Raw genomic sequence first — 24,654 nt, 5'->3', positions numbered from 1 at the left:
ATAATTCACTCGGGCGTAACCTTTAGAACAACATCTCCCACAATGTCTTGCGCTCGCTTCCTCTCCAGACCCCCCCCTTTTTTTTCCTCCCGCGCTGTGACATAGACAGGGCGACGCAATGACATTGTGACGCGAACGGGGGGAGGTGGGGTGAAAGTTCACGCCGGTGCCTGTCTTATTTGCTGGCGGAATTGATACGGTCAAGAGAGAGAGAGAGAGGGGGAGAGAGAGGGGCATTTCCACTTGGTCTGGTCTTTCCTCCCCCCCCGCCCCGCCCTCCATGGCGACTCGCTGGCTCCGGGAAATTTGGCAACTGGGAGTCCGGGGAGGGCTGAGACCGAGAGCGGCCGCGGCCGGCTGGTGAGCGGAGCAAAAGGCAGAAGAAGCCGGGGCACGGGAGGAGCGGGACGAACAGGACATTATGGGTTAGGAACTGGGGTGAAGGACCCTGGGAAGAAAGCGAGGCGTTGGTCAGCTCAGCCCCGCCATTCAAAAGAAGGGAGCAGAGCTCGGGTTGCCCCCTTTTCTTATTGGCCGGGCTTCCTTCTAGGGGGCTTTTTTCCCCAGGTGGATGGCGAGCAGATTCAGCGGGTGGATCTCCCCGATCCTTAAGTGTTTGCGTGTATAGGAAACGATCGACTCGTTTCTTAATCGGGAGGCGGGGTTGCGTGGGAAGTTCCCTGGCTGTTTTTGAGATTTTTGGGGGTGCAATATAGCATGTGACCCCTGGAAAAATGAATGAAATTGAACAAGGGTCTGGGTGGGACAATATGTGAGTGTTTTAGGCAACGATAACAATTTAATTTAATTAATTAAATTTATATGCCGCCCCTCCGAAGACTCAGGGCGGCATATAAACAGGGACACCTGTCTGTGCTCCTTGCTCTTCGTTCAGGGGGTGGGGGGAATAAAAGGCATCATTGGGCATCGCAGGAGTAAACGGAGAGAGGCTTGGGGGGGAAAAGGCGAAATAGAGGTTAAAGTGGAAAAGGGAGGCTGCCGAGTTAAAAGAAAGCTTAGATTAGAAGAACCCTGCGGGATTTTATGGAGAGTTACTGGCGATAACGGTGATCAGAGCCTAGGGGCAATAAAAGTGGGGCTATTAACATGACGAGATAATAAATATCTGTTGATCTACTGATTGTCTTTCCCCTGGATGTTGTAAGATGTGTTTCTATTAAGGAATGTGTGTACCTGTAATGAAGGAAGTAAATGGAAAAGATTACGCCTCCAAGTAAGATAAGGGTTGGGATTTTTATAAGCAAAGATTAGTATGTATGAATGGTAATCTCTTTGCAGTTCAGGGGAATGATGCTATCTTCTAACATGACAGGAACCTATGTGCCACTGCAATTCTAGAATTTTTTTTAAAAAATAGTCATTCTGTGCTTGTTTTTATACTTCTGACAACTGTAGGTACTTTAGTAATGCTTTTCTGGCAGCTGTTTCAGTTTGTGTTCCTTTGATTTTTGTTCTTTATCCTAAGTGTAAACCTAAGATTTTCATAGAACAATTTATTTAAATAAGTCCCTGAGGTCTTGTTACATCTCTCGATAGAGAATTAAGCAAATCTGTGGAAAGGGAGGAAACCAGGCGGCTGTTAATTTTTTTTTCCAAACTGAATTCATGTTTTATTGATTCATCTCTGCTTGTGTGGGTGTATAAGAAAAATGTGTTTTATATTGGTGAATAGTGGTATTGGGTTGTAGAAAGTAACAGGGAAAGGGATCTTTGTATCAGTGTTTGCTTGCCTTTATGTGACTTGTATTGTCTTGGCAGATGGCAGCAACTGACTCAGAAGCAAGGCTGAATTTGTTTGGTCTACTTGGGTGGGAGACCATCAGAGAATCACAGAGCTGTAAACTACACTGGAAAAGTTGAAAACGTTGTAATAGAAAATGGTGACAAATCATTTCTGTACTATGGTCAAAGCAGCAGGATCATACCTTTTAATTTGTTAGATTTATATCCTGCCTTTCTTCTGAAAGTTCAGAGTGACATATTTGTTTATCTGTTATATGTATATTTTTATGAGTAGCATACATAACATTGCACCCTCTATTTTCCCTCACAACAATAATCCTATGAGGTAGGTTTGGCTGAGAAACACTAACTGAAGTCAATCAGCCTCACTGGCTGAGGATGGACTTGAAGCTGTGATTCCTTAGTCCTAATCCAACATTTTAACCATTACACCACACATATACAGTAAGCATCAAGCTCCATTTGAGAACATTTTCAGCTGTGTCTGAAGTACTCTATGAAACATATTGAAATGGGTTTTTTATTCATGTAACACTGGTTTATTCAAAATTGTAACAAAGAGAACTCAGAATGTGCATAGTTGCTTCTGTGCTGATCTATAATTATTCGGGGCTTTTTGACAGATGTTTGATTCCTGCTGGCTTGGTAAAGTTTTAAAGGCCTGCCTTAGTTCCAGCAGCAACTTGAAAAAGTTTCTAAGCTTAGAAAAGGGAGCTAACAGGACAAGGCTGCATTTTGCTTTTTGTTTTTGATCTGGGAAAGGTTTCTTAGCAAACACCTCGAGATGAAATGTTATAGAATTGAGTAAAAGCAGGTACCAACAGAGTCACTTCCATTATAGACACTGACACCCTCTGTGCCCAAATGCTTGTACCTTTTGTTCCTAATAATTGGTATTCTTTATTTCTGCACTAAATGAATTTCCAAAGAGGAAGCACACTGTATGCAACGTATGTGCGACTGATCATGCTTTTCTATAGTTGTGTTAATGACTAGTCAGTAATATGCCAGAGTAAGGTTTTTTTTATCATGCACAGTTTACAGAGTCAATAAAACTTGCATCATATTTAATCCATATACATGTATGAATTAAATTATGAAGATCCCAGTAGCTCTTTTTAGCCTTATCGTCTATGAATTAAAATGTGATGGTATAAAACCTAATGAGAAGGGCCATTTTGTTTTAGGTATAATGGCCTTCAGTCGCCATAAGGACAAGGTTCAGAGTACAGTATATGGCTTTCCAGATGTTGAACTACAGGTTTCAGCTCCCCATCTGTTTAAACCAATTGTAAAGGCATTGGGACAATGTTGTTCTTCTAGGTTCATGTGATGAGTTAACAGGATTTTCAGGTGCGTGACCTATGAGCTACGTATCCCTAATTCTTTAGTTCACATCAACACTAAACCATATATTCAGTCTACAATTTGATACAGTTTATGTTTGAGTTTCAATTTTTTTCTCTCATGTGGAATGAAATTGTTTTTTTGTAAATTTCATAGGTCTTTTATACAGTAAGAGTTAATAAATTGAACGGATTCATGTCTTAAGAGGATTTAGATTTTTAAAAAATCTTGATGGATATTTTAACATTTATTTATTATGTTGTCTCAGATCTGGAAATGAATGTTCCTTACCAGGACTCATTTTCCCCAGAAATATTCTTAAGCATTTTTTTAAAAAATCTGAAAATGAAGTGTCCAGTAACACTTTGAATATATAACCTTTTGATTGTACTGTTGCAACAATGTTTGCCAAAGGCTTCCAAACAGGATTTGGATTTGATTTCTCAATGAGAACATACTCCAAAGTACTATTTTTTCCATATAACAGTACAGTTTTAAACTGAAATTAATTGTACCTTAGAAGCCTTCCTAAATAATAGTGTAGTGTAATGAGAGTGAGAAACTGTATACACGGCTCTTCTAATGTTTCTTGGCTTTTCCCCCACCTCTGAATACTGCAAGCAATTGTGGGGGGTTAGTTTGGAAGCCCATTATGTGTGTCTAACCGGATGTGTTTGAAGAGATTTGAGATTTTTATTGGAACTATGTTAATATGTAGGTATTTAAACTTGAAATTTTAAAAAAGTTGTAAAATGCTTTATTTTGGCAATTAATTTTACGGGGGGGGGAGAAGTGGGGGGGGAAGGACCTAGAAAGGTTAAAAAAAAATGAAGCAAGTATCAGGTAATATTATAAAGAAATAAGTTTTAAAATGGTCTTGAGATGGGATAAAAATACATTATTACTTAAGAATTCCAAGATGCTGACTTAGGTGCAAATGTTGTTTTAATTCACAATGTGGTTTGTTTACTTTCGGCTTAGCAGGGCGATTGATTCCAACCACAGTTATATATGAATCATAGGTTACACCTTAGCAATACGGATGAGCTAGGCTAGGGTAATAATGGCATATGCAACAAACTCAGACAAAAGTACAGGCAGTCCTCGACTTGCAACAATTTGTTTAATGGCCGTTCAAAGTTACAGTGGCCCTGAAAAAAAGTGACTTATGACTGTTTTTCACACTTGTGACCGTTGCAGCATCTCTATGGTCACGTGATCAAAATTCAGATGCTTGGCAACTGGTTCATATTTATGACAGCTGCAGTGTCCCAGGGTCACGGGATCCCCTTTTGCGACCTTCTGACGAGCAAAGTCAATGGGGGAAGCCAGACTCACTTAACAACCACATTACTAACTTCGCAACTGCACTGAAGAACTGTGGTAAGAAAGATCGTAAAATGGGGCAAAGCTCATTTAACAACTGTCTGGCTTAGCAACAGAAATTTTGGGCTCAGTTGTAGTTGTAAGTCAAGGACTACCTATATGTCTTAGTATGATATGTGAATCCAGTTTCTTAAATTAGAAACCTTACTTAGATGTAGTAGCTTCCTCCACATGACTTTTAGAAACATTTGAGCTATCCTCCAGCAGTGGCACCATAAGGCTTATAGGTATTAGGGTATGTGCTTAACTATTCCTAAATATTTGTTACTCTGCAGTATTCATGTCTTTCCCTCTGACTGTTTTGCTGTGCTATCCTGTTGCACCAGGCTGAGACTTCACTTTCAAACTTAGAGTCTGGTGAAAAATCTCCAGGCAAAGCATAGATTGAGATAAGGATTCTGGATGCCCACAAGTCGCTGGTGCTGGTAGATGCAGCTTAGTATCAGAATGAACTTTGGGGGGAACAAACTGACGGCATATAAACTTCCTTCCTTCCTTCCAAGTGATTATGCCAGATGAAGAAATTCATCTGTGGGGTCTACAGGATTACTGTTGCTTTAACTTTTTTTTACGTAATGTTCCTATTCACAATGGCTTGCTTGGCAATGTTCCCAAGTAAATGTCTTAGCTAACTTGCCGGGCAGCTATTCCGTAATTGCCATTCTTTCCACATTCTTTTTGTCCTTGACTATGCTGCAATATACTCTTTGTACGTCTTCGAAGTTAAATGCCACACCTCTTTTTGTCTTAGCTCTAGTGGCATCCATGGTACTGTGGTATATTGCTACATTTTAATTTATGAAAAAGGCATTAAGGCAGCTTCTCACTTTTAGCTCTCCAGATGTGTTAGGATGCAAGTTTTAATTATGCTCAGCCAGCATGTTGATGATAAAAATTAGAAAGGTCCAATGCACTTCAAGGGCACCAGATTGGAGAAGGTTGTGATAAAGAAAACTCGACTGCTGCTTTCTGACGCACAAATTATGGCAGACCTATCTTGTTCATGATGACATTTAGACCAAAGCGGGGACGTACAAGGACTTTCCTTCGATTCATTGGTTTTAAGTAGCCTGCAAGCTTGTCGATCCAAGCAAAAGGCATTTTTTTAAACCTCTGGTGACATTAAATCTGACAGGGAAACTATCCCTCTTTTCATAGATAGCCTTTCCACTTGGCATTGTGAATATTTACTTGTTGAAAAAACAGCTTAGCTGCCTGCTGGGGGAGGGGTTACCTGCAATAATTATGTAAATTAAGCTAAGCTGGCCTGCAAACAAGATAGAAGCTGGCCAACATGGAAGGAAATGCCTGGCTGCTCATTCCTCCCAACTGAATTTTAGAAAGCAGCGTAGAAAATCGAGGAGGAAAATTGCTACCACTTCTTTAATTAAAGTATAAATTTAATTTAATTAATAGTTCCAGTTGGGACTCAGCTGTTGAATGTAGGGTTTTTCAGGCAGAAAGACCTTGCCATTCAAAAAGCAAAAGAGGTGAGGAGGCCAACATCTTAAGATCCTATCCTCAGTTGCAGCTAACTGCAACACAACTATATCTCAGCAATGTCTTCTTTTTTTCCTATTGTGTCCTCACAATTTTGGCCTCATAGAGGCAGGTCATCCTTAAAGTAATATTCTTCCCGTTATTATGATACAAGTTTTGCCATGGATTCAATCAGATGCACCATTCTTTTGGTGGTGCAAAGAGAGGATCTTTGGAGATGGGATCAGCCCAGCACCATTGGCCAACTCAGATTGGTCTGGCATGATTCTTCTACCGTCCCTAAACACCATCTTCTGGACTATTCTGCAGTGGGTAGCAGACAATTCCAATTTTTCTCAGGCGGGCTTTCTCCCTGTACCTCTCAGGTTGCTGAGTCTGATCATCTGCGGTCAGCCTGAACAGCAGGTGATCAGCGGTGGCAACAGAGGTGGGGCTGCAAGGTGACATGAGAAGAAGAGAAGTGACTCTTTATTACAGAGGTCTTCAAGCTTGGCAGCTTTAAGACTTGTGGACTTCAACTCCCAGAATTCTCCAGCCAGCATAGCTTCAACTCCCAGAGAATTATTGGAGTTGAAGTCCACAAGTCTTGAAGCTGCCAAGTTTGAAGACCTCTGCTTTATTAATTAATGTTTGCTCTCTGTGCCTGTTAAGGCTGCTTTTGAAAACACATTTAGCTGTCTTCTTTAATAGCATTGAACTTGTATCTAAAATTGCTCTCTGACAACAAGTTGTAAAATAAGCAGCAGCCAAGGATTTACACAAATGCATATGTGATCAGATTCACTTTTCCAATTTCTGCAGGAGTGAAGGATGGTATTGATATATGCAATGTATCCTGACATTTATGACGAAATTCAGATTGTAGTAACTCTGTTGAACAATTTGTAGTTTGGGGAGAAGGGTAATGTTTGCCCAATGCTATTAAGTTTAATTTTCACAAGTACAGAGATGATAATCTGAGGAATTGCAGATACAGAGATATAAGAATTTCAGAATGAGAAATAGATACTGTGTTTCCCCGAAAATAAGACCCTGTCTTATTGTTTTGAACCCTGAAATAAGCGCTTGGCCTTATTGCCATGCACTCAAAAGTCCGATTGGGCTTATTATCAGGGGATGTCTTATTTTGGGGGAAACAGGGTAATCAAGAGGCCCTCTGAAATTCATAGACTACGACTTTTACAGTCCTTTTCCTCTACCCCTCCTACATCTCAAGAGGAACAAGAGCATTTGCCCTTAGAAGTTAATTACTCCATAGTTGTAGTATGTGTTGTGTGTATTTCATATGATTGTGAAAATCAACTGAAGATAAATCAGAACTTCCCTCTGCACATTATATTATCTATGAAGATTTACCCACAATGTCCATGCAGGTCTTCAGTCCAGGACACCATACTAGGTCATGCTTGTAACTTACTTTACTTGCAGCTTTCTGAATCAGTGGGTGACGCATCTGTTAAGTTATTCAAGATCAAAGGATATTGAATTTAGCCTCTGGGAAAGTTTGGTAGACTTCTATTCAGGCCAGCTAATCCTGAGGATCTTTCAGTTCCAGGTATATGCCATGCTGTGGGAATTTGGTGATCCGAGACCCTCATACTATCAGCAGTCTTGATTGGGATCTCAGTGGTCAGCACAGCCGGACATTTATCAGCTTTACAGGACCTTTCATCAACAAACGGAAGGAATATTCAGAGAGGAGGATCATTGGGTGAGCTGACATGGCTTGCAGGAGGGTGATTTTGTGATGGAGGGAAAACGTGCACATCTCGAATATCATTTTGCATGACCTACACAAGCATTTCCTCTGGTAATAATAACTCTATATAGAATATAGAACTCTAGGTTTTTAAGGCTAGAAATTTCATTGTCCAAAGCCACCAAAGAGGACCTATTTCTAATGAAAGGAATAAAACACAAGGCAGAGAATTTTGTGGTATTCAAGTTATGGTCTGCCTTAATCCTGTTTCCTCTTTCCCACAGTGACCAACAGGGTGGATAAAAATCAATGATTTTTTTAAAAAAATCAAAAAAATCGGATTTTTTTTATTTAAATCGGATTTTTTTAATTTAAATCAGATTTTTTTGATTTTTATTGAATTTATTTTAATAAACTTTTGGGGTAAAAATCTATCGTAAGATAGTTTTCTGTTTAAGATATATAAATAATTTAGTTTATTCAGCATGAAATGGAGCTTAGTTATGTAGCATGAGGCTGTATATTCTGCAACACTGGGACTATCAGTGAGTCAACAGCGGGTCAAAGGAGTAGCAGAGATGACAGTTGCTCTTTACAAATTATGATTTAAATCGAGTTGATTTAAATCAAGCCTTTTTACTAGTGATTTAAATCATGATTTAAATCGTGATTTAAATCGACTCGATTTAAATCAAATCCACCCTGGTGACCAACCACATTTACAGTAAGCTAAAGCAATACAGGTAATCCTCGACTTACAACAGTTGGTTCAGTGACTGTTCGAAGTTACAACAGCACTTGAAAAAAATGACTTATGGCCATTTGTCACACATGACCATTGCAGCATCCCCATGATCATGTGATTTACATTTGGATACTTGACAATTGGTTCATATTTATGACGGTTGCACTGTCCCTGGGTCATGCGATCACCTTTTGTGACCTTCTGACAAGCAAACGTGTTACTAACTTGACAACTGCAGTGATTCACTTATCAACTGTGGCAAGGAAGGTCGTAAAATGAGGCAAAACTCACTTAACAAATGTCTCACTTAACAATAGAAATTTTGGGCTCCATTGTGGTCGTACGTTGAGGACTACCCGTACTGTACATAATCAACAAACTCTTGAGGAAACTGCAGGCTGTCTGCTTCAACATAACAGTACCACCAATCCCCTTGTACTCTCCACGAGGTATTATCTTCTCATACATATGCAGAGCTGGAGATGTAAAATCAAGAGCCAGAACAGGAACTGTTACATGCAGATTTACGACCTAGACTGTTATTAGTTTAATTGATTAATCAGGGATTAATTAGCTTAAATTCTGCCCAGCTCATGGGAAGGGAAGAATTAACTTGGATGGCCATTTTGTTAGTCTTCCCAGCTGTCTTGATACTTGGAATCTATAGATAACACACAATGATTGGCCGGTAGCCCTTTCTAGCCTTATCTTCTATGACTATTCTCCATTTACCGCCATATTCATTCTGCCTAGCTTCCTCTGCAGCAATTAGGAATGTGTTATCAACAAGAGAGCTGAACTTTGCTTGCAATTGATAAGTGATTTGGAAAGGTGGATTTTATGTATTTCTTCATTTGTAGCAGGTTTCTGCACTGCTGCAATCACATCCAAGATTGTGAGATCTTTTTGGTAGAGCGCTTCTGCAGTTTCATAAGCAGGGAAAGTATTTGGGAGAATTTGCTGATCAAGAGAGAATCCCAATGACTTTCCCTCCTTCCGTTACCTTCTCTCCTGCTCCATTTTTTCCGCCTCCTTCTCTCTGCCAGTTCTGTGTCAAAGATCTTATTGCTTTTATATTTTTTTAATTTTAAGTTTTTAGATTTTTAGAAAGTTAAGAATGCAAAGTACAAAGAAAAAAATTAGAGTAAAAAGATTCTAGAAATAAGTTTTAGTCAATACTTTCTCCCCTTCCTTTCCATTTGTTTCCTAACAGCTAAACTAAATATTTCTACTTTTCTCATTGTTGTGCTGTAGTTACTTCTTTGAAGCTTTGTGTTGATTTTATTATACATTTTTTTAATTTGTTCCATTTCTGTGTCATATTTCAATAACCATTTACAGTTATAATAGATGATCCCCATATATTATCTTGGGTTTGTATAATTGCTCCAACTTCTGTATTTTTCTCAAGGTTCTTCCTCCTTTCTTGAAATCACATTTTATCCTCCCAGCAATTTGTAAATACACCAATCATAGTAAATTTGTACCCATGCTGAGCAGTTTTCTCTACATCTTTAGTCCTTTTTCTGAGTCTAGATGTTTTGTACCATATGCGCATAAGTAATTAAACCTTTCTCACTGTATAATAGTTGTCCTTGAAATAGGCATTTGACAATAAAGCTAATGGTGAGATTGGCAGACTTATCTTTGCTTTTAGAAGATTCCACATTTTTAACAAACTTATGCTATAATAAATTATTTCAAATTTCTTCTTTTTTTAATACAGATACCTATAAAGTAAAAAATGAATAAGATTCAGAGCTTTGCAAGATTTGGAGAGAGGAAGATATTATATTAAATAATTTACTGCCTGTCTTGAATAACAGAATGCATAAAATCGTCAAACAGCAGAATATATCAATCATAGAAGGGGCCAGGCTCTATTTCTTATACATTATTTCTCTTAGATACAATGGAATCTAAGGGAATAAGTAAATGAAACGTCCATCCTATTTTCTTCCATTCTCTTCTAAAACATAAGGATAATAATCCATAAGCCTGGATCTGAGAAGAGAAGAAATGCAATTTTGAAAAATTTCCTTTTTTATGTTCCACAGCATAATAAATATTCCAACATCCTTTGAAGCGCATGTGCCTGTGTCATTGTGGACATGTGCATCATTGTGGACATACGTAACTTAAAGAGTCACTCTCTCTTTATCTGCAGTTATTCCATGCAGGAAATGTATGGTGTTGTGGCCAACGTGAATGAATATAAGGAATTTGTTCCATGGTGTAAAAAATCAACTGTGGTCTCTAAGCGAGCAGGTCATGTGAGGGCCCAGCTGGAAGTTGGATTCCCTCCTGTTGTGGAACGTTACACCTCTATTGTGACACTGGTGCAACCTCACTTGGTAAAGGTGAGTTGTGTATCTATGGGCTAACCAGGCTGCTGATATTTCAGTGTTGCAATGACAAAATAATAATGAGCATTACATAATTAATTTTTCCTGATGCCTCAGATAATTTGGAGGGAGGTTTGATTAACGTGGTGGCACTGGCATTGAGAGAACACTTAACAGAAATTAAAAATATTGAAAGTGCTCAACAGGAAGTCTTTTGCCATAAATATGACATGTGAAGCAACATACTCATGAGGCAGACATGAGATAGGTATCTCATGTCTGCCTCATGAGTATGTTGCTTCACATATGCAGGTTGGTGGGTAAATCCTTATCCAGAGCTGCTGCTGTTAGAGTGGGCTGGGAACTCCTGCATTTTATTGGCATACTCCATTTTGCTGTCCTCCATGTTGAAGAGAATTCTGGGAATTGTAGGCCAACGTATCTGGAGGGGATTAGTTTGGCTAATTCACATTGTGTGAGCTTTACTGTCAACATGAATCTTTGCTGTTATTTACCTCAGGCAATCTGCACTGATGGGAAGCTTTTCAATCATCTGGAGACAAGCTGGCGTTTCAGTCCTGGCATTCCAGGCTATCCTCGAACGTGTACCCTGGACTTCGCGGTAAGCACACAAAGGTTAATGGGATTCCTCAGCAGCTCATTAGTTCTTGCATAAATGAGGACTGATGTGGGGACCCTGCGTCCATCAGGGTTTTAAAAAGGTGAGTTTCCATTACTACGGGGAAGGGTCTGTAAGATCCTAGTTGTGAAGGAACTAGAATCATATTCTGATGGCAGAGATGTTTCTGATACTGAACATTCCTACCACAAGCCTCCTTTTCCTAGAGCTGTTGAATGAATTCCTTGAAGCAGAGTAGGGAACTCCAAGGTCATTGAGGTATGTTACTTCTCTGGGCCTCCAAGCTCTATACTTCCCGAAGGTAGTCCACCTAGTAGATGCCCCTGTGGCTCCTCTAGTTGTGGGAGCTATAGTGTGTAAAAGTAAGAAACCACCTCAATACCTGGATGAGTATGGAAATCCTGCACCACACATCCCATTGGCTTATAACCTTAGCTATAAAGATCTCCTTGCCAAATCCATTTCCACTAGAATCTTGGTTTTATAGACGAAACATAAGGAGCCACCAGAGTTGTGGTGGCGCAGAGATTATAATGCAGCATTGCAGGCTAATTCTGCCAACTGCCAGCAGTTCGATCCTGACCTGCTCATGGTTGACTCAGCCTTCCATCCTTGCGAGGTCAGTAAAATGAGGACCCAGATTGCTGGAGGCAGCAATATATTGACTCTGTAAATTGCTTAAAGAGGGCTTTAAAGCAGTGTGAAGTAGTATGTAAGTCTAAGTGCTAAGCATAGGTAAAATATGAACAAATCAGCCAACCGCTGCATTTATGGCACTTGCTGACTTAGTTCTCTGGCAGTTCTGACTTTGCTAGAGAAAGTGGTATTTCTAATAGTCAACCTTTAGCTACATGTGTGTCATAAACAGGAACTCTTTGGGGTTCTGTGTCATCCAGCTGGACACTTAGGGCCACTCTTGATGCCTAAGTTCTGCTTCTGGCTCAAGACCCAACTAGAGATGGATGGATCAGCAGATGTCAGATGGGCCATTCCAATTTATTTTCATAGTAATACACCCCTGGACAATTTCTATAGGAGGTAAAAAAAAGTATTGGAGCCTCATAAGTTTTCAGCAAGTAGTTGTACATAGTTTTTATAAGTGTATTTGTTATTCCTGCTCTTCTTAAGAATGCTTTTTGCAGTCTCTCCTGACTTGTAATTTCAAAATTATTCTTCCATAGCAAATCTTTTCTAGCCCTTCCTCTGGAGTGAGGGGAAGGGGCTTTCTCATTGTAAAATACCCTAGCTCCACTTTAGAAAAACAATCTTCATGGTAGTCCAATGTGCTGTTCTCTTTCCTCAGATCTCTTTTGAATTTCGTTCCCTGCTGCACTCGCAGTTGGCTACAGTTTTTTTCGATGAGGTAGTAAAGCAGATGGTGGCAGCCTTTGAGCGCCGGGCAGCGAAGACTTATGGCCCTGAGACCAATATTCCTCAAGAACTCATGTTCCACAAAGTCCATCAGACGTGAAGGGTGCCTGCTGCTTTGGTCATTCTGCGGACACTTGAAGTTGGGTGTTTGCTTGTAGCATCCCCAGCTGTTTGTTTTTATCTATTTATTTGGTTTCTCCTGATATCCTGTTTAATTTATCCACTGGGCCTGGTGTGATGACCAAGACTTATTTCTAAGGAAAGGGTCAGAGTGCCACGTTACCTCTGGAGCAACGTCTCAGTCTTCACTTTTATTTTACCTGACTGGGCTTTTATGCTGGGTTCTTTTCTTTTTAGCATACTTTATTTGAAGCTTCTTTCTATGAAACATACAACTGTGGCTGCCTTAGATTGTAGTTTGTGCTGTTCCTTGACTTCTTGAGAAAGAGGTAGCAAAAACTCATTTAAGTTCTTTCAGTGGGCCTAAGGAAGACCAGTTGAAAATTGTGCCTCTTAAAATATGTTTTAAAGGAAAATAACTTAACAGTCCACTTCTTGATAAGAGAGAATGGCCTACAGTTGTTGCCCCAAGGGTGGTTTTGGCAGTCAGTGATACATTGGGTTTTTCCACCTTTCCTTTTCATCATTGGCTTAGGTCAGAAAGAAATGACAGCCACTTAGCTGCTCAGGAGTGCCTTTTTGAGGGAATGATGGGGGCTAAGGAAAGGCTTTCTTTTTGGGTTTGAGATTATTTTAGAAAATAGATGTTGGTCTTAATGAAAGTACTTTTGAGATAGGAAGGAATGTGAGGGGAAAAGAGAGTGGTCCTTCCTATTGCAGGACCACTGAAGCTTTCTTTAATGTCCAGCTTGTAATGTCCAGCCTTCCAAGACGATTTCATACCAGTTTTAAAACTCAAATGTTACCCTACCAGCGATGTTTTGATGGCAAGCACTTCAATAATTCAGCAGCCAGGATCAGCAAAGCCACTCTATGACCTAACTGGCTGTTTCAGTTTATTCAGCTCCACCTCTCTATGCTGCTCTGCAAGAAGAGACTGGAAAATGGCATTAGCAGGCCGAAGGCTTCTGCTTTGAAGAAACAGTTCCCGTCTCTTCGAAACTACAGTTTGTCTTCCATCACATATTTCTGTGCCATGAATGGCTGTATCCGTTGTGGTTCAGTGAAGAGGAAGCTTCCAGGGTGAATGTGGGAGAGGAGCAATTGAGCATCACGTCTCCAAACAGTTTGTGGGAAGAAATTTAGCCGGAATCTTCAGTGAACCAGCTCCAAGCATGAAAGAACTCAATTCCTGGCTGCTGTAACTTACTTATATCCCCATTGTGGGTATACCCCAAACCCTCCCTTTTCCCGCTCCATTAACACTAATTTTGTGTTGCCTAGCTTGGTATAAACCTTCCGTCCCCTTTCTAGTTACCCAAGGAATTTTTATTTTTGTTTAAAGCACTATTTGCACAAACCACGTGGGTGCAGGATTGCCAAGGCTAGGAAGAGAGTGCCACTGCGGCTATGTTTCTGTGGAAGGACTGAATAAGCTCCTTCTAATGTCTCCTTTATCCTGTAGGCTTGGGTCATCCTGAGTGTGATGCTAAAAATTCTGGGTGTGTGTGAATGTGCAGTTTGGTGAAGAGGCAACTTTGGGGGCGTGCGAGAGAAATACTAGTGGATCAGTATATGTATATTTTTTTATGGAAAGGGCTGGGTATCAATGTAAACTCATAAAAACGAATAAATGTTTTCCTTCGGGTAGGGTGGGTGGGTCTAAAATAATATGCCTAAAAGTCAGGCCCTGCTTCAATGTGCCACAGGTTAGTAAACTCCCCCTTAGTTGTGCATTTTGAGAAGCCTTTGCCTGGGGAGTGTTTACAGGGTAGGAGGAAGCAAGTATTCTGTTGAAGGAATGGCTCAGTGGGGATATGTGACTACAATGATTTTTCCTCAGAACTTTCTCCTTAGGATTAGAATCTCCAGACTTAATTTGTCATAGATAAAAAGCCTATCAGATTTGAGTAATGAGGAGTGAGTCATATGCATAGATCCATGGGAAGATAGAACATTACTTGGGGTGCCTGTCACGGAAGCAGATTCCTTTGATGTACTGGACGTAAATCTGCCTTGGCTGCTTCTGTCTGTGGACTGTAACTGTTGCCAAACTTTGGAAGGAATTACTTGCTGCAAAGCAGCTTGGCTTTGAGGTAATTCCCATGAATCAGTTCAGCTGCCATTTCTCTGCCACTCCTGGCTTTTGAGTGTTGGCTCCACTGTCATGGCAGAGTCATGTGGATTGGGCCCTATAACAGCTACCTTTTTCTCAGCAAATTCCCAGCTATCATCATTCATATTTAAATAAGCTCCTCTTCCTTCCCACCCTCTCAAACTCATCAACTGCTTAATTCCTGTAAAATGCTTTGAGGTCGTTGGCTTGCTATTTATCTTGGTTTGTCGTTGTGTACCATGCATGGCAAGCTTCCACAACAGAGGGCACAGCCTGCAGTAGTCTTTTCTTAAGTTTCAGGCTTAAGAAGGCAAGATTGTGTTTGTGTTTTTAAATGAGGAATGCTTGCCTGAAAAAGTATCTTCTCTCTCCCCCACCCCTCTTTTTAAGAGTGGTGAAATAGCTCCTAGGAAATTTCAAATATCTAAACAGTCTATAACAAAATCTAAGTTATGTTAGCATTCTGTCTTCCTCAGCAGACCGCATCTCGGGTTATGATTTTAAAAAGAAAAAAAAAAAGACCCAGCAAATTTAGAGAGATCTTCCTGACTAGCTGCCCTTGTTATACAAGGAGGATGAGCAGTTGGGCCAATAGTAAATAGTAAATTTCAGTGACACAGAACAGAGCCTTTGAATTTAAATCTAGTAATGCATGGCAGACTTTCACGCTGTATGCATGAGCTGTAAGCAACGCACTGAAAGATCTGAATACAGTATATATTTTAATGAAGCTCAGTTATTGTCTGGAAGAACACGGCATGTTCAAATCCCATCTAACCCTGCTGTAGTAGCTTTTTTCAGCTGCGTTTCTATACTATGAGAAATAAGCATTTTAAAACAGTTGATATACTGATATTAATAATAATGCAACTTAAAAGAACAAACACTTCCCCCAAGGATTTTGAAATAACTATTCTCGGCCACCTTAACTGACCAAAGCTGCAAACCCTATTCATGCTTCCTTGAAATTCAATCCTGCTGAACATGGTTAGACTTCTGTATAATCATATTAAGGACTGCTCATGTTTAGAACAACTAGATAGCTGTGCAACAGTCCAAGAGGAAGATTAAGGGCAGTTTTGACAGCAGCAGGCTTACTGCTTTGATTAAGTGTCACTATTGCTGTTCTCGTAAAAACCAAACCAAACAAGAGCTTGATGTATGTAGAAATCAGTTTCCAAAGAAACCTAGTATTCTCTCTTTAAAAAGTTTCCAGTTGCTAGGAACAACTATGTTTAAGAATCTCAGAAAGCAAGCAAGCCACTTAGGGATCTTGTTGCTGCCTCCTGTAATTTCAAGATTATAAAATGCAGCATTATGCAACATCCATATTGTTCAGTAATAGAAATCCTAGAATGCTAGTTTAGAATAACACTTGCCCTGGCATCAATTTGATTTCTGAATAACAGTACAGGGAGGCACCTACCCACCAGTGCCAGGATTGTCTGCCTTTGTTTTTCATGCTGAGAACAGCTGTTGCTCTACAAAGCTGGTTAGTTGGTGAGTAGAAGAAATACCTCACACAATTGTTTTGTTATAATAGTCACTATGAAGAATGCTAACTTCACAGAGGGCCTCTTTTAGCACAGGTGGGTGCCCCTAAAACTAAGAGGTAATTGTGCATCCATTAATTTGCCAAGAGGGGACCAAATCTGGCTGTTAATGAAGGCATGGTGGCTATTTTTAGTCACTGACAGGCAAATTAATCTTGAAATATATTAGAACCTTTTTTCAAGGAGCAGGATTCAGAGTTGCAGCTGTTTATTTTAAATTATTCTAAATGAAATCCTTGGAATCATTGCAGTAATTGTAATTGTGACCACCTCCACTGAAATAGCTTTTATGCAGATCCAGATACTTGAACAAGAGTCCCACTGAAATCATTTGGATGTTAAATTAGGCACACAACCAAAATCGGGTGTTGTGGCATAGTTAACCAATTTATAAAGTGAGATAAGCAGGCTGTCCTGCCCAGGTGCTTTTTTTTTTTTTTTTTTTTACATCTTGTTCCTGAAGTTTCCTACCGGTTGTAGTTTAGCTGTGGTGTTTTATTTGCTGCCATCTAATGAACCTGAAGAATATAAGTTTTCTCAAGTCCGTCTGTATTAAATGCCTAATTTTGCTGCTGTCCTTTGTCAAAACAGATGTCTTAAATTTGTGCCTTCTGTTTTCTCCCTCTGCACATATTTTTATTGAATTAGCTGTCTTATGTTCCTTAGCCTGGTACGTGCTACCTCACATTGTAAAGAAAGGATGTTTGTAGACAAAAAGAGTAGACAGAATCATGCACAGTAAATGAAATTATTTTCCCCTATCCTTTTTCCTTATTTGATTATTGAAAAACTGAACAATCCCCACTGCATTTTTATGGACTAATAAAATATGTTTGCGAAAAGATGCAGCGATTCCCCGTCAGATGTTGTGGCTCATATGAGGGCAGGGATGTGTTGAAAGTCAGCAGAACATCTTATGGGTCATGGGACATTAGAATGCAGTTGCTAAAAGCGGACAGCAAAATTCCCCTTCTAGTGTAGGCAAGTATCCGCCTACTCCAACCACTTCTATCCTCTGGAATTATGGGAGGCCTGCCCTCAATTCTGTATGAGAAATGATGAGCACTGAACTGTTTTACAAAACTGATAGCCACCCACTGAAGTGCAGGTGAGGCTAATTAGCACTGGCCTTACAAGAAGTGGACATTAAGCACTGATTTTGCATAGAAGAGACACAGCAAACACTGTGGAACTGTAGTATAGGCAACTATATCCAAGCCAGGACATGATGTAGGCATGTTAACAGTTTATGCATCCCTAGAAGCATGGGATGTTTCAGATTGAGACTTCTGGAACCCTTCAAGGTTTCTGTACCTAAAGCCATGCTCACAACTTCTGGAGAAAGTATTTGTTAATGTTGCCACTGGCCACTTCACTGCTTTGATTTATTCAGGCGGAAGTAGCAATCCTGCTACCTTTTCTTCAGTAGCTGAAGGATCTGGGGAATGTTTACTGAAGGTGAACTCCCGTTTCCCCAGAAGATGTCTTGCTGATTCATTAAGAATTCAAATCTTTGTTTTGCATATTCAGATCAAAGAACTAGAAATGTGTTGAAAGAAAACAAAAAAATTACTTGAGCTGAATGAAATTGGTCAGCCATTTGAAGAATATTAACATTTTGCCTGACTCCCAGCGACATGCATGCACACAGACAAGTATCTCAATAGCTTCAATTGTAGTTTATAAAAACCTATGCGACATTTAGCTCCAGTGGTCCCTAGCATGCTGCAAAATTTCCAGTCAAAATCGGAGTTGAGTCTTTTGTTACTTGGCTTTCAATAGAGAGCACTCCAACTGGATTAATGACAGTCAACTGATAGTGAGATGGGCAGCATATAAATTTAATAAATAATAAAGCAAAATCCCACTAGAGAGAATCCTTCCACTCCTGTTTGGATCCTTGGAATTTAATTTGTATGGACCCATTCATGTGGGATTGACAGCTCAGCTTCCCCCCTTAACTCTTTCAGTGTCTGAGCGCCATTACCTATGACTTTATGTGTGGTATGTGACCTAGTCTATAATTACATATATACACTTTTGCTTATTGAAATACCACTATTTTAGTGAGCTCACTTTCTGGACACATAGAAAACATACTGCTGTACATTTCACCCTAAAGATAAGTGTCATAAAAAGCAGCTTTCAATTGTCGGGTTGTGTCTCAACATTTCCCCCCAAAAAAACTGTTTTAAAACAAGCTGAATTGATAATTAAATGTGCATTTTAAAGTGCTTCTCATCTTGATTCCTGTCCGGTTAGTCAACCTAATCTCAGAATAAAATACACATCTTTATCTTTGAGCTTATTAAACCAAAGCTCACAATAGAAATTTCAAATTCAGCAATAGATTTCTTTAAAGCAAAAACATTCAAAATAGGATAGCCTATACAGTAATGCAAAATGGTGCTATTCAGAGGAAACCTGTTATCAAATGCTTTTTTCATTAATGTGTTTACTCAACTCTATGATGCTGCTGGATTAAACAAACAACTATAGTGATTTGAATGTTCAAACATAGCCTCTGTTTTCTGGCGTGTCCACAAGAGACGGGTTATTTATAGAATGTTTCTGGGAAGTTCATTCCAGCTGAATTTCATTCCCCACTATGGCGTACATCCAACCATCTACAGCAGATGTTGACTTCCTGCCAGTGTGCACTATGCACTTCAAGGACAAAAAAAAGTTTGTTCCCAAGTTGAACTGAGGTCTTGATTTGATTGGAAGATCTAATTTCAACTTTTGTACTACATCTACAAACCTGCAGCCAAAAGTCTACAACCACTATGTTTTTTCTGAGTTTGTAAGAAACAATGAATCAATTTACTGTAGGTTGTGCATCAACATTTTAGTTTGTTTGAATACCGCATGTGAACGCAGAATATTGAATAAAACAAAGGAGTGCTGAATAACATAGAAAATTATTGTATGTACAATTTGTCACACAAAACAATTTATGATCTTGTACCCAAAACTACTTTGATGTACTTTCTTAATATCAACATGGGAAGATTTGCGTCTGGAACATAGAACATTTATCTCTGTGCCCCTGAAATATTACGGCAAATTACCAAATTTTGGCAATACATCTTTCAGAAACAAAGATAGGAATTTAATTTAGATGTGGGGAACCGTTGCTCCCATTCACATTTTTAACTCTCTCCAATCAGCATAGAATGGCAAATCAATACTGCCATCTCAAAGGAATCGAGATAAAACCAAATCTAACATTTAGCATTATCTTTCTACTTTGGTGACAAGCAACTGTACAAATATTCCATATAGGGAAATGGCAAGAGCATCAACCCAGACATAATTTCATGAGGATCAAGCAAGCACATACATGTATACTTCTGATTGGCTGAAGGAGCCAAATGAAAAAAAAAAAACCATTTGTGATTTAGCTATTATGTGATATGCAAAATCCCCGATTAGCAAACAAATCAGAAGTTTCCCTACTGCTTTCTGATCCAGGCTTCTTCAAAGAGCAAAAAGTCAGATTTCAGGATGGAAGTAGTGCGAAAATCAACAAGAAAGCAGGATCAGATAACATAGTATTGCTCATTTTCAGGATCCCAAACGTTGCTGCATCCTAAGCAGTTAGATATGAAACAACGAAAGGAAAAACTACTACACAGGCCAGCTCTTCTCCCTATTCAGTCGTTCACAGAGCTGCCTCATCTATCCACGTGTAGCAGCTTTTGTTATTCCATTTACTGCCTCACTGCAGTATTGTAAAGAAATCAAATATTCTGGTCAAAATTGGGGGGGGGGAGGGGGTGCCTGAGGCCAATGGTAAAAAGCTGCAGAGATAAAAGCTACATGTTTTACGGAGGTGGTGGTGGTGGAGAAAAAGGACGACGTCACTGTAACTTGTTAATAAAAACATTTATTTTTCAGTTTATACAGAACCATCCAAAGTTTGCAACGGAAGCTGATGCTTACACAGGCACTTACCCTGCATCTTCAGCTTAAGTGGAGGTTTTTTTTTCTTGAGGTTATAGGACAAAGGATTTCCCACGAACACAGAAAAACAAACATTGGTAGGAGTGTATGAGGTCCTTTCAAGAGAGGAAAGGAGGCCTGGAGGCAGACTTTGTCTCAAAATGGTGGCAACTGATTTAATGCCACTTTGCAGCATGTTCACAACTGCAATTATAGAAGCATTACCAATATTTTAGGCAACCTCCCCTCCACTTTTTCAATTTCACCGCTCTGACACGGAAGTTAATGGTGAGGGGAAAAGAAAATACGAGAAAAAGGTTTCCAACATAAGGTGCCGCTTTGTTCCTGACTATAGCTATCGCTATAGCTCTGATTTGGGAAACAAAGCACCAACCCACACAAAATCAGGATTTTTGAGGAGGAAGAGCGTATGCCCAAAGGGAATCCAGACAATCGGGTATTGTGGTAGTTTGAGGAGAAAAAAAGCAAACTGTCCCTCTTTGTTAGACAAAGAGGTAAGTGATATTTGTTCAGCACACTAATACGGTGGCTCAAGCCTCAGCTGTGCCGGCATCTTTTATCTTTTTAAGAACATAAATCCATTGCTTCACACTATAACAGAATAAAAATAGCACAGAATGGGAAGAAGGCTGGACATCTTGAAGGAGAGGACCATCCCTCCCTCTCACCCACTGATAAAAAAGCAACACTCCAAGGTGGCTTAAAAAGGAGCACATTGTTCAAATGCAGAACACCCCATCTGTACGGAGATGAGAGATGGTTCAACACAGTGTGTGGTAATGACATGATTGTAGAAAGGGGCAGTGTGTCCTCTACTCCTGGTGGTACAACTTGGGGCAATGAAAAAGAATCTGAACTGGGAAGGAGCACTTTCTTTAGCTTTGGGCATCAGCTCAGGTTGGGAAGAGCTGCCTGTGGAGAGAGGGACATGGGAGGGAGGCCTTGCCCTTCTGAATCTAACTTTTGGTGACAAGGTAATGTGTGGAGGAGGGGAGGGGGGGTGTAATAAGAATCTAGCTTTATCTGCATTTATTTCATAAATAACCTGGAAAAAAGTGATGGCCAGTGCCTCTAAGGAAGGATCTTTTCAAGGCCCTTTGAACAAACACAAAAAAAATTGCATTGTCTCTATCATTCCCTCAATAGTTCTAAAACCCCTGCCTTTTCCCTTGCTTTTAACCAGACTTTGCACCCACAAGCACCATCAGCCCATCTGTGCTCATAGATTTTGGTCTCTCCAGTGGGAAGCCCAGGGCCCGACTCCAGATGAGTTGCGACAGAACGCCAAGAGCCCGAGACACACCAAACAGCACAGTGTAGTAGTTCATCTCCTTCATGCCATAGTACTGCAGAGAGGGTGGGAAAAGAGTAATGGTTAGAAGGCAGCCCAGCAATATTTCCACATACAACCCAAAGAGGGAAGGGTATTATTTCGTATGTTTTTTTTCCTAATTAACTTAAGGCTGGCTGGGATGTTGGTCCTGCTGCATGTCTTTCAGAGTCTCCTCATTCTTTTCATACCTAATGCCTGCTCAAAACAACATTCGTTCCCACTAAAAAAATGTCTAATTCAAGTGAGCCTGCCTTTCGAAAGAATGTAATATGAAAGATGCAAGCACATCCCTCTTCAGAGTGATTTTGGCAATTCAGCAGAAAAGGATTTCGGTCATTTTTACTTCATTATAGTCTGATTTTATTGGACAACCTAGCATATCAATCTAAACCTACGAAGAAGAAAATGACTTGCACGTTTTCATGTTGCAAAAAAACCCTTCCATGAATTATTTCTGTGTCAGCATTTGGTGCAGTGGTTAAGGCACCAGGCATGAAATCAGGAGGCTATGGAGCTTCAAACTATTTATCTTCAAATGTTTGAAAATTAGCCATTAAGGAGGAAAAGAGCAACGAAATAGGTAGAGGAAGCTAAATGCTGAGACAGTCTGATAACATACACAATTTCCCTCAGTTATGGGTAAGTTCACACTGGCTGACGTTTCTTGATCAAATTTTCTTTGACTAATCAGATAGTGCCTGAGAGGCTCCTCCAAACTATTAGGATACAGGAATACCATAGCACCTTCTGCAATACATTCTCTGTATATCATCCTTTGTGACCACAATTTCATTCAGCATAACCATTCCTTTCAGTTTGAATCTGGATGCATGAGTACAAGTCTTCCACCCCATCCTGCAAGAAGGAAAGATATTAGAACTAGCAACTCACCTGTAGCAGGACTCCACTATGTGCATCCACATTGGGCCAAGGATTCTTGGCCTTTCCCTGCTCCAGAAGCACATTAGGGACAATCTTGTATAACTGGGCTACTAGCTTGAAGAGAGGGTCTTTGGGAAGATGCTTGAGAGCAAATTCTCTCTGGCAGGTGTAGCGGGGATCTGTCTTCCGCAGTACAGCATGTCCGTAGCCAGGAACCACCTACAATATGAACATTGCTTAGAGTACAGAACAACGCGGGGAGGCTGTGAACAACAGGTTCTTATACTTCCTTTCCAATGACTGTTCACCAACCATCACAGCTCTCCAGAAGACCAGAGTACTACTAGCACAACTTTCTTTGCTTTAGAAAGGATAAACCTATCTTTCTATGACATCATACCTCAAAACTTTACCTTACAATGGTTCTTATGACTGAGTGTAAAGAAGCCTTGGTGGTGCAGCGGACTAAAGTACTGTTAAGTAGCATTTAGCTGCCAGCTGCCTGCAATTATTGCGAATTCAAATCTCACCAGGCTCAAGGTTGACTCAGCCTTCCATCCTTCCGAGGTAGGTAAAATGAGCACCCGGATTGTGGGGGCAATAAGCTGACTTTGTATATAAAAGAACACCACTTAGGGGGGGCCGAAAGCCCTGCTAAGCAGGTATATACAAAAGTATGAAGGCTATTGCTTAAAAGCATTGTAAGCCGCCCTGAGTCTCCAGAGAAGGGAGGCATATAAATCAAACCAATAAATAAACAAACAAACAAACAAACTACTTCAATCAACAGCAGGAGAAGCAGCAGGTGAACATATTTCTAAATGAAATACCAAAACGCTGCCACCCATATTTTTTAAAGAATGCCTGTAGGGCCTGGGGGTATTCTAAAATTTTGAGGATGGCATTTACAGAATGCTAGTCTGTCTGTCCATCCATTGCCTGCCTGCCTGCCATGAAACACAGAGGTGAGTCACTGAAATATCTATTGGAATGAATAAATTGTAAGCCGCTCTGAGTCTCTGGAGAAGGGCGGCATATAAATCGAACCAATAAATAAATAAATAAAATATAGACTAATTAAATCATAACAGTTTGCTTGGTGTAAACATAGCTATTATGGTGTTTTCTACAAACCATATTAAAACAAGCCATGATTTAGTGCAAAGTCTGAATCGAGCTATGCCTTAAACTAGGAGCACTGATACTTCCGCAATTTTGTTTTCTTGACCTAACAGCATATTTTAAAACATACCATAGAACACAGTTTGTTAGGACATGTATATCATAATCAAGGCCACTATATCTATCTTTTCTATTTTATTATATTTCAGCTCTCATTTCCTAATTGGTGTCTGGGAAAAAGATCTCATAGGATAAGCTGACCATGGCACCAGTTATTTCTTTCACACTGTCATCATCCCAAGCCTTTTTATCTGTCTAGATGGGAAGCACAATACATGGGGAGTACACTCCTTTAAATTACAAAGGCAAATTATGCAAAATTTAATGTTTCTAATATATAACCCATTTTCTACTGTTTTATCTTGGGAAATTAATGTTTTTCAGTTATGGCCGCCTTTTTTTTTTTTTTTAAAGTTTTTTATTTTAAACACATTAAAACAGCATTAAAATCAAACATATACAAACAACAAGAAGCAACACAACAAAAAAAAAATATTTTCTTTTCAGCTATATACAGCGGTCTATTCTTTCTATACATCAATATTTACAGATATTTAAGTATTAACTTACTTGACATTCATTTTTACTTTATATCATTTCTTCTTTACTAACAAAAGATCATACATATTTTCCCCCTCCTTTCTTCATACATTTAACTTATTTCCTTATTTTTCAACCATTCATACCATCTACTCCAGACCTTAT

The 24,654-nt window shown here is 39.7% G+C and overlaps 2 protein-coding genes across 3 annotated transcripts in view; one reads left to right on the top strand and one right to left on the bottom strand.

The window, feature by feature from the left end:
• Positions 1–203: 203 nt before the first annotated feature.
• Positions 204–17,428, top strand: COQ10A (coenzyme Q10A). Of its 2 annotated transcripts, XM_034412357.3 has the most exons (5): positions 204–360; positions 7,547–7,708; positions 10,609–10,801; positions 11,307–11,408; positions 12,730–17,428. In XM_034412357.3, exons 1-5 carry the CDS (start codon positions 281–283, stop codon positions 12,895–12,897), a joined length of 705 nt encoding a protein of 234 aa, XP_034268248.1. In that variant the 5' UTR covers positions 204–280; the 3' UTR covers positions 12,898–17,428. The 2 variants fall into 2 exon arrangements, with proteins under 2 accessions (XP_034268248.1, XP_087743041.1); XM_087886915.1 differs by lacking the exon at positions 7,547–7,708.
• Positions 17,429–20,459: 3,031 nt separating this feature from the next.
• Positions 20,460–24,654, bottom strand: part of CS (citrate synthase) — a 37,906-nt gene continuing 33,711 nt past the window's right edge. The window contains exons 10-11 of the mRNA XM_034412355.3: positions 22,777–22,986; positions 20,460–21,898 (exon numbers count right to left, since the gene is read on the bottom strand). Coding sequence (XP_034268246.2) covers positions 21,728–21,898; positions 22,777–22,986 — 381 coding nt within the window. The 3' untranslated portion in view covers positions 20,460–21,727. The remainder of the gene's footprint in view (positions 21,899–22,776; positions 22,987–24,654) is intronic.

Source organism: Pantherophis guttatus, chromosome 2 (assembly GCF_059756535.1).
Source record: "Pantherophis guttatus breed Tessera chromosome 2, ASM5975653v1, whole genome shotgun sequence".
Classification (NCBI taxonomy): domain Eukaryota; kingdom Metazoa; phylum Chordata; class Lepidosauria; order Squamata; family Colubridae; genus Pantherophis; species Pantherophis guttatus.
Note: the sequence above shows the minus strand (reverse complement) of the source record. Positions and strands in the feature narration are given on the sequence as shown.

Excerpts from the sequence above, each read along its gene's own strand:
- COQ10A (XM_034412357.3), top strand. The coding sequence starts at position 281 with ATGGCGACTCGCTGGCTCCGGGAAATTTGGCAACTGGGAGTCCGGGGA. Across the intron at positions 361-7,546 it reads AGAGCGGCCGCGGCCGGCTG|TTCCAGGTATATGCCATGCT; the intron begins GTGAGCGGAGCA and ends AGGATCTTTCAG. Across the intron at positions 10,802-11,306 it reads TGCAACCTCACTTGGTAAAG|GCAATCTGCACTGATGGGAA; the intron begins GTGAGTTGTGTA and ends TATTTACCTCAG.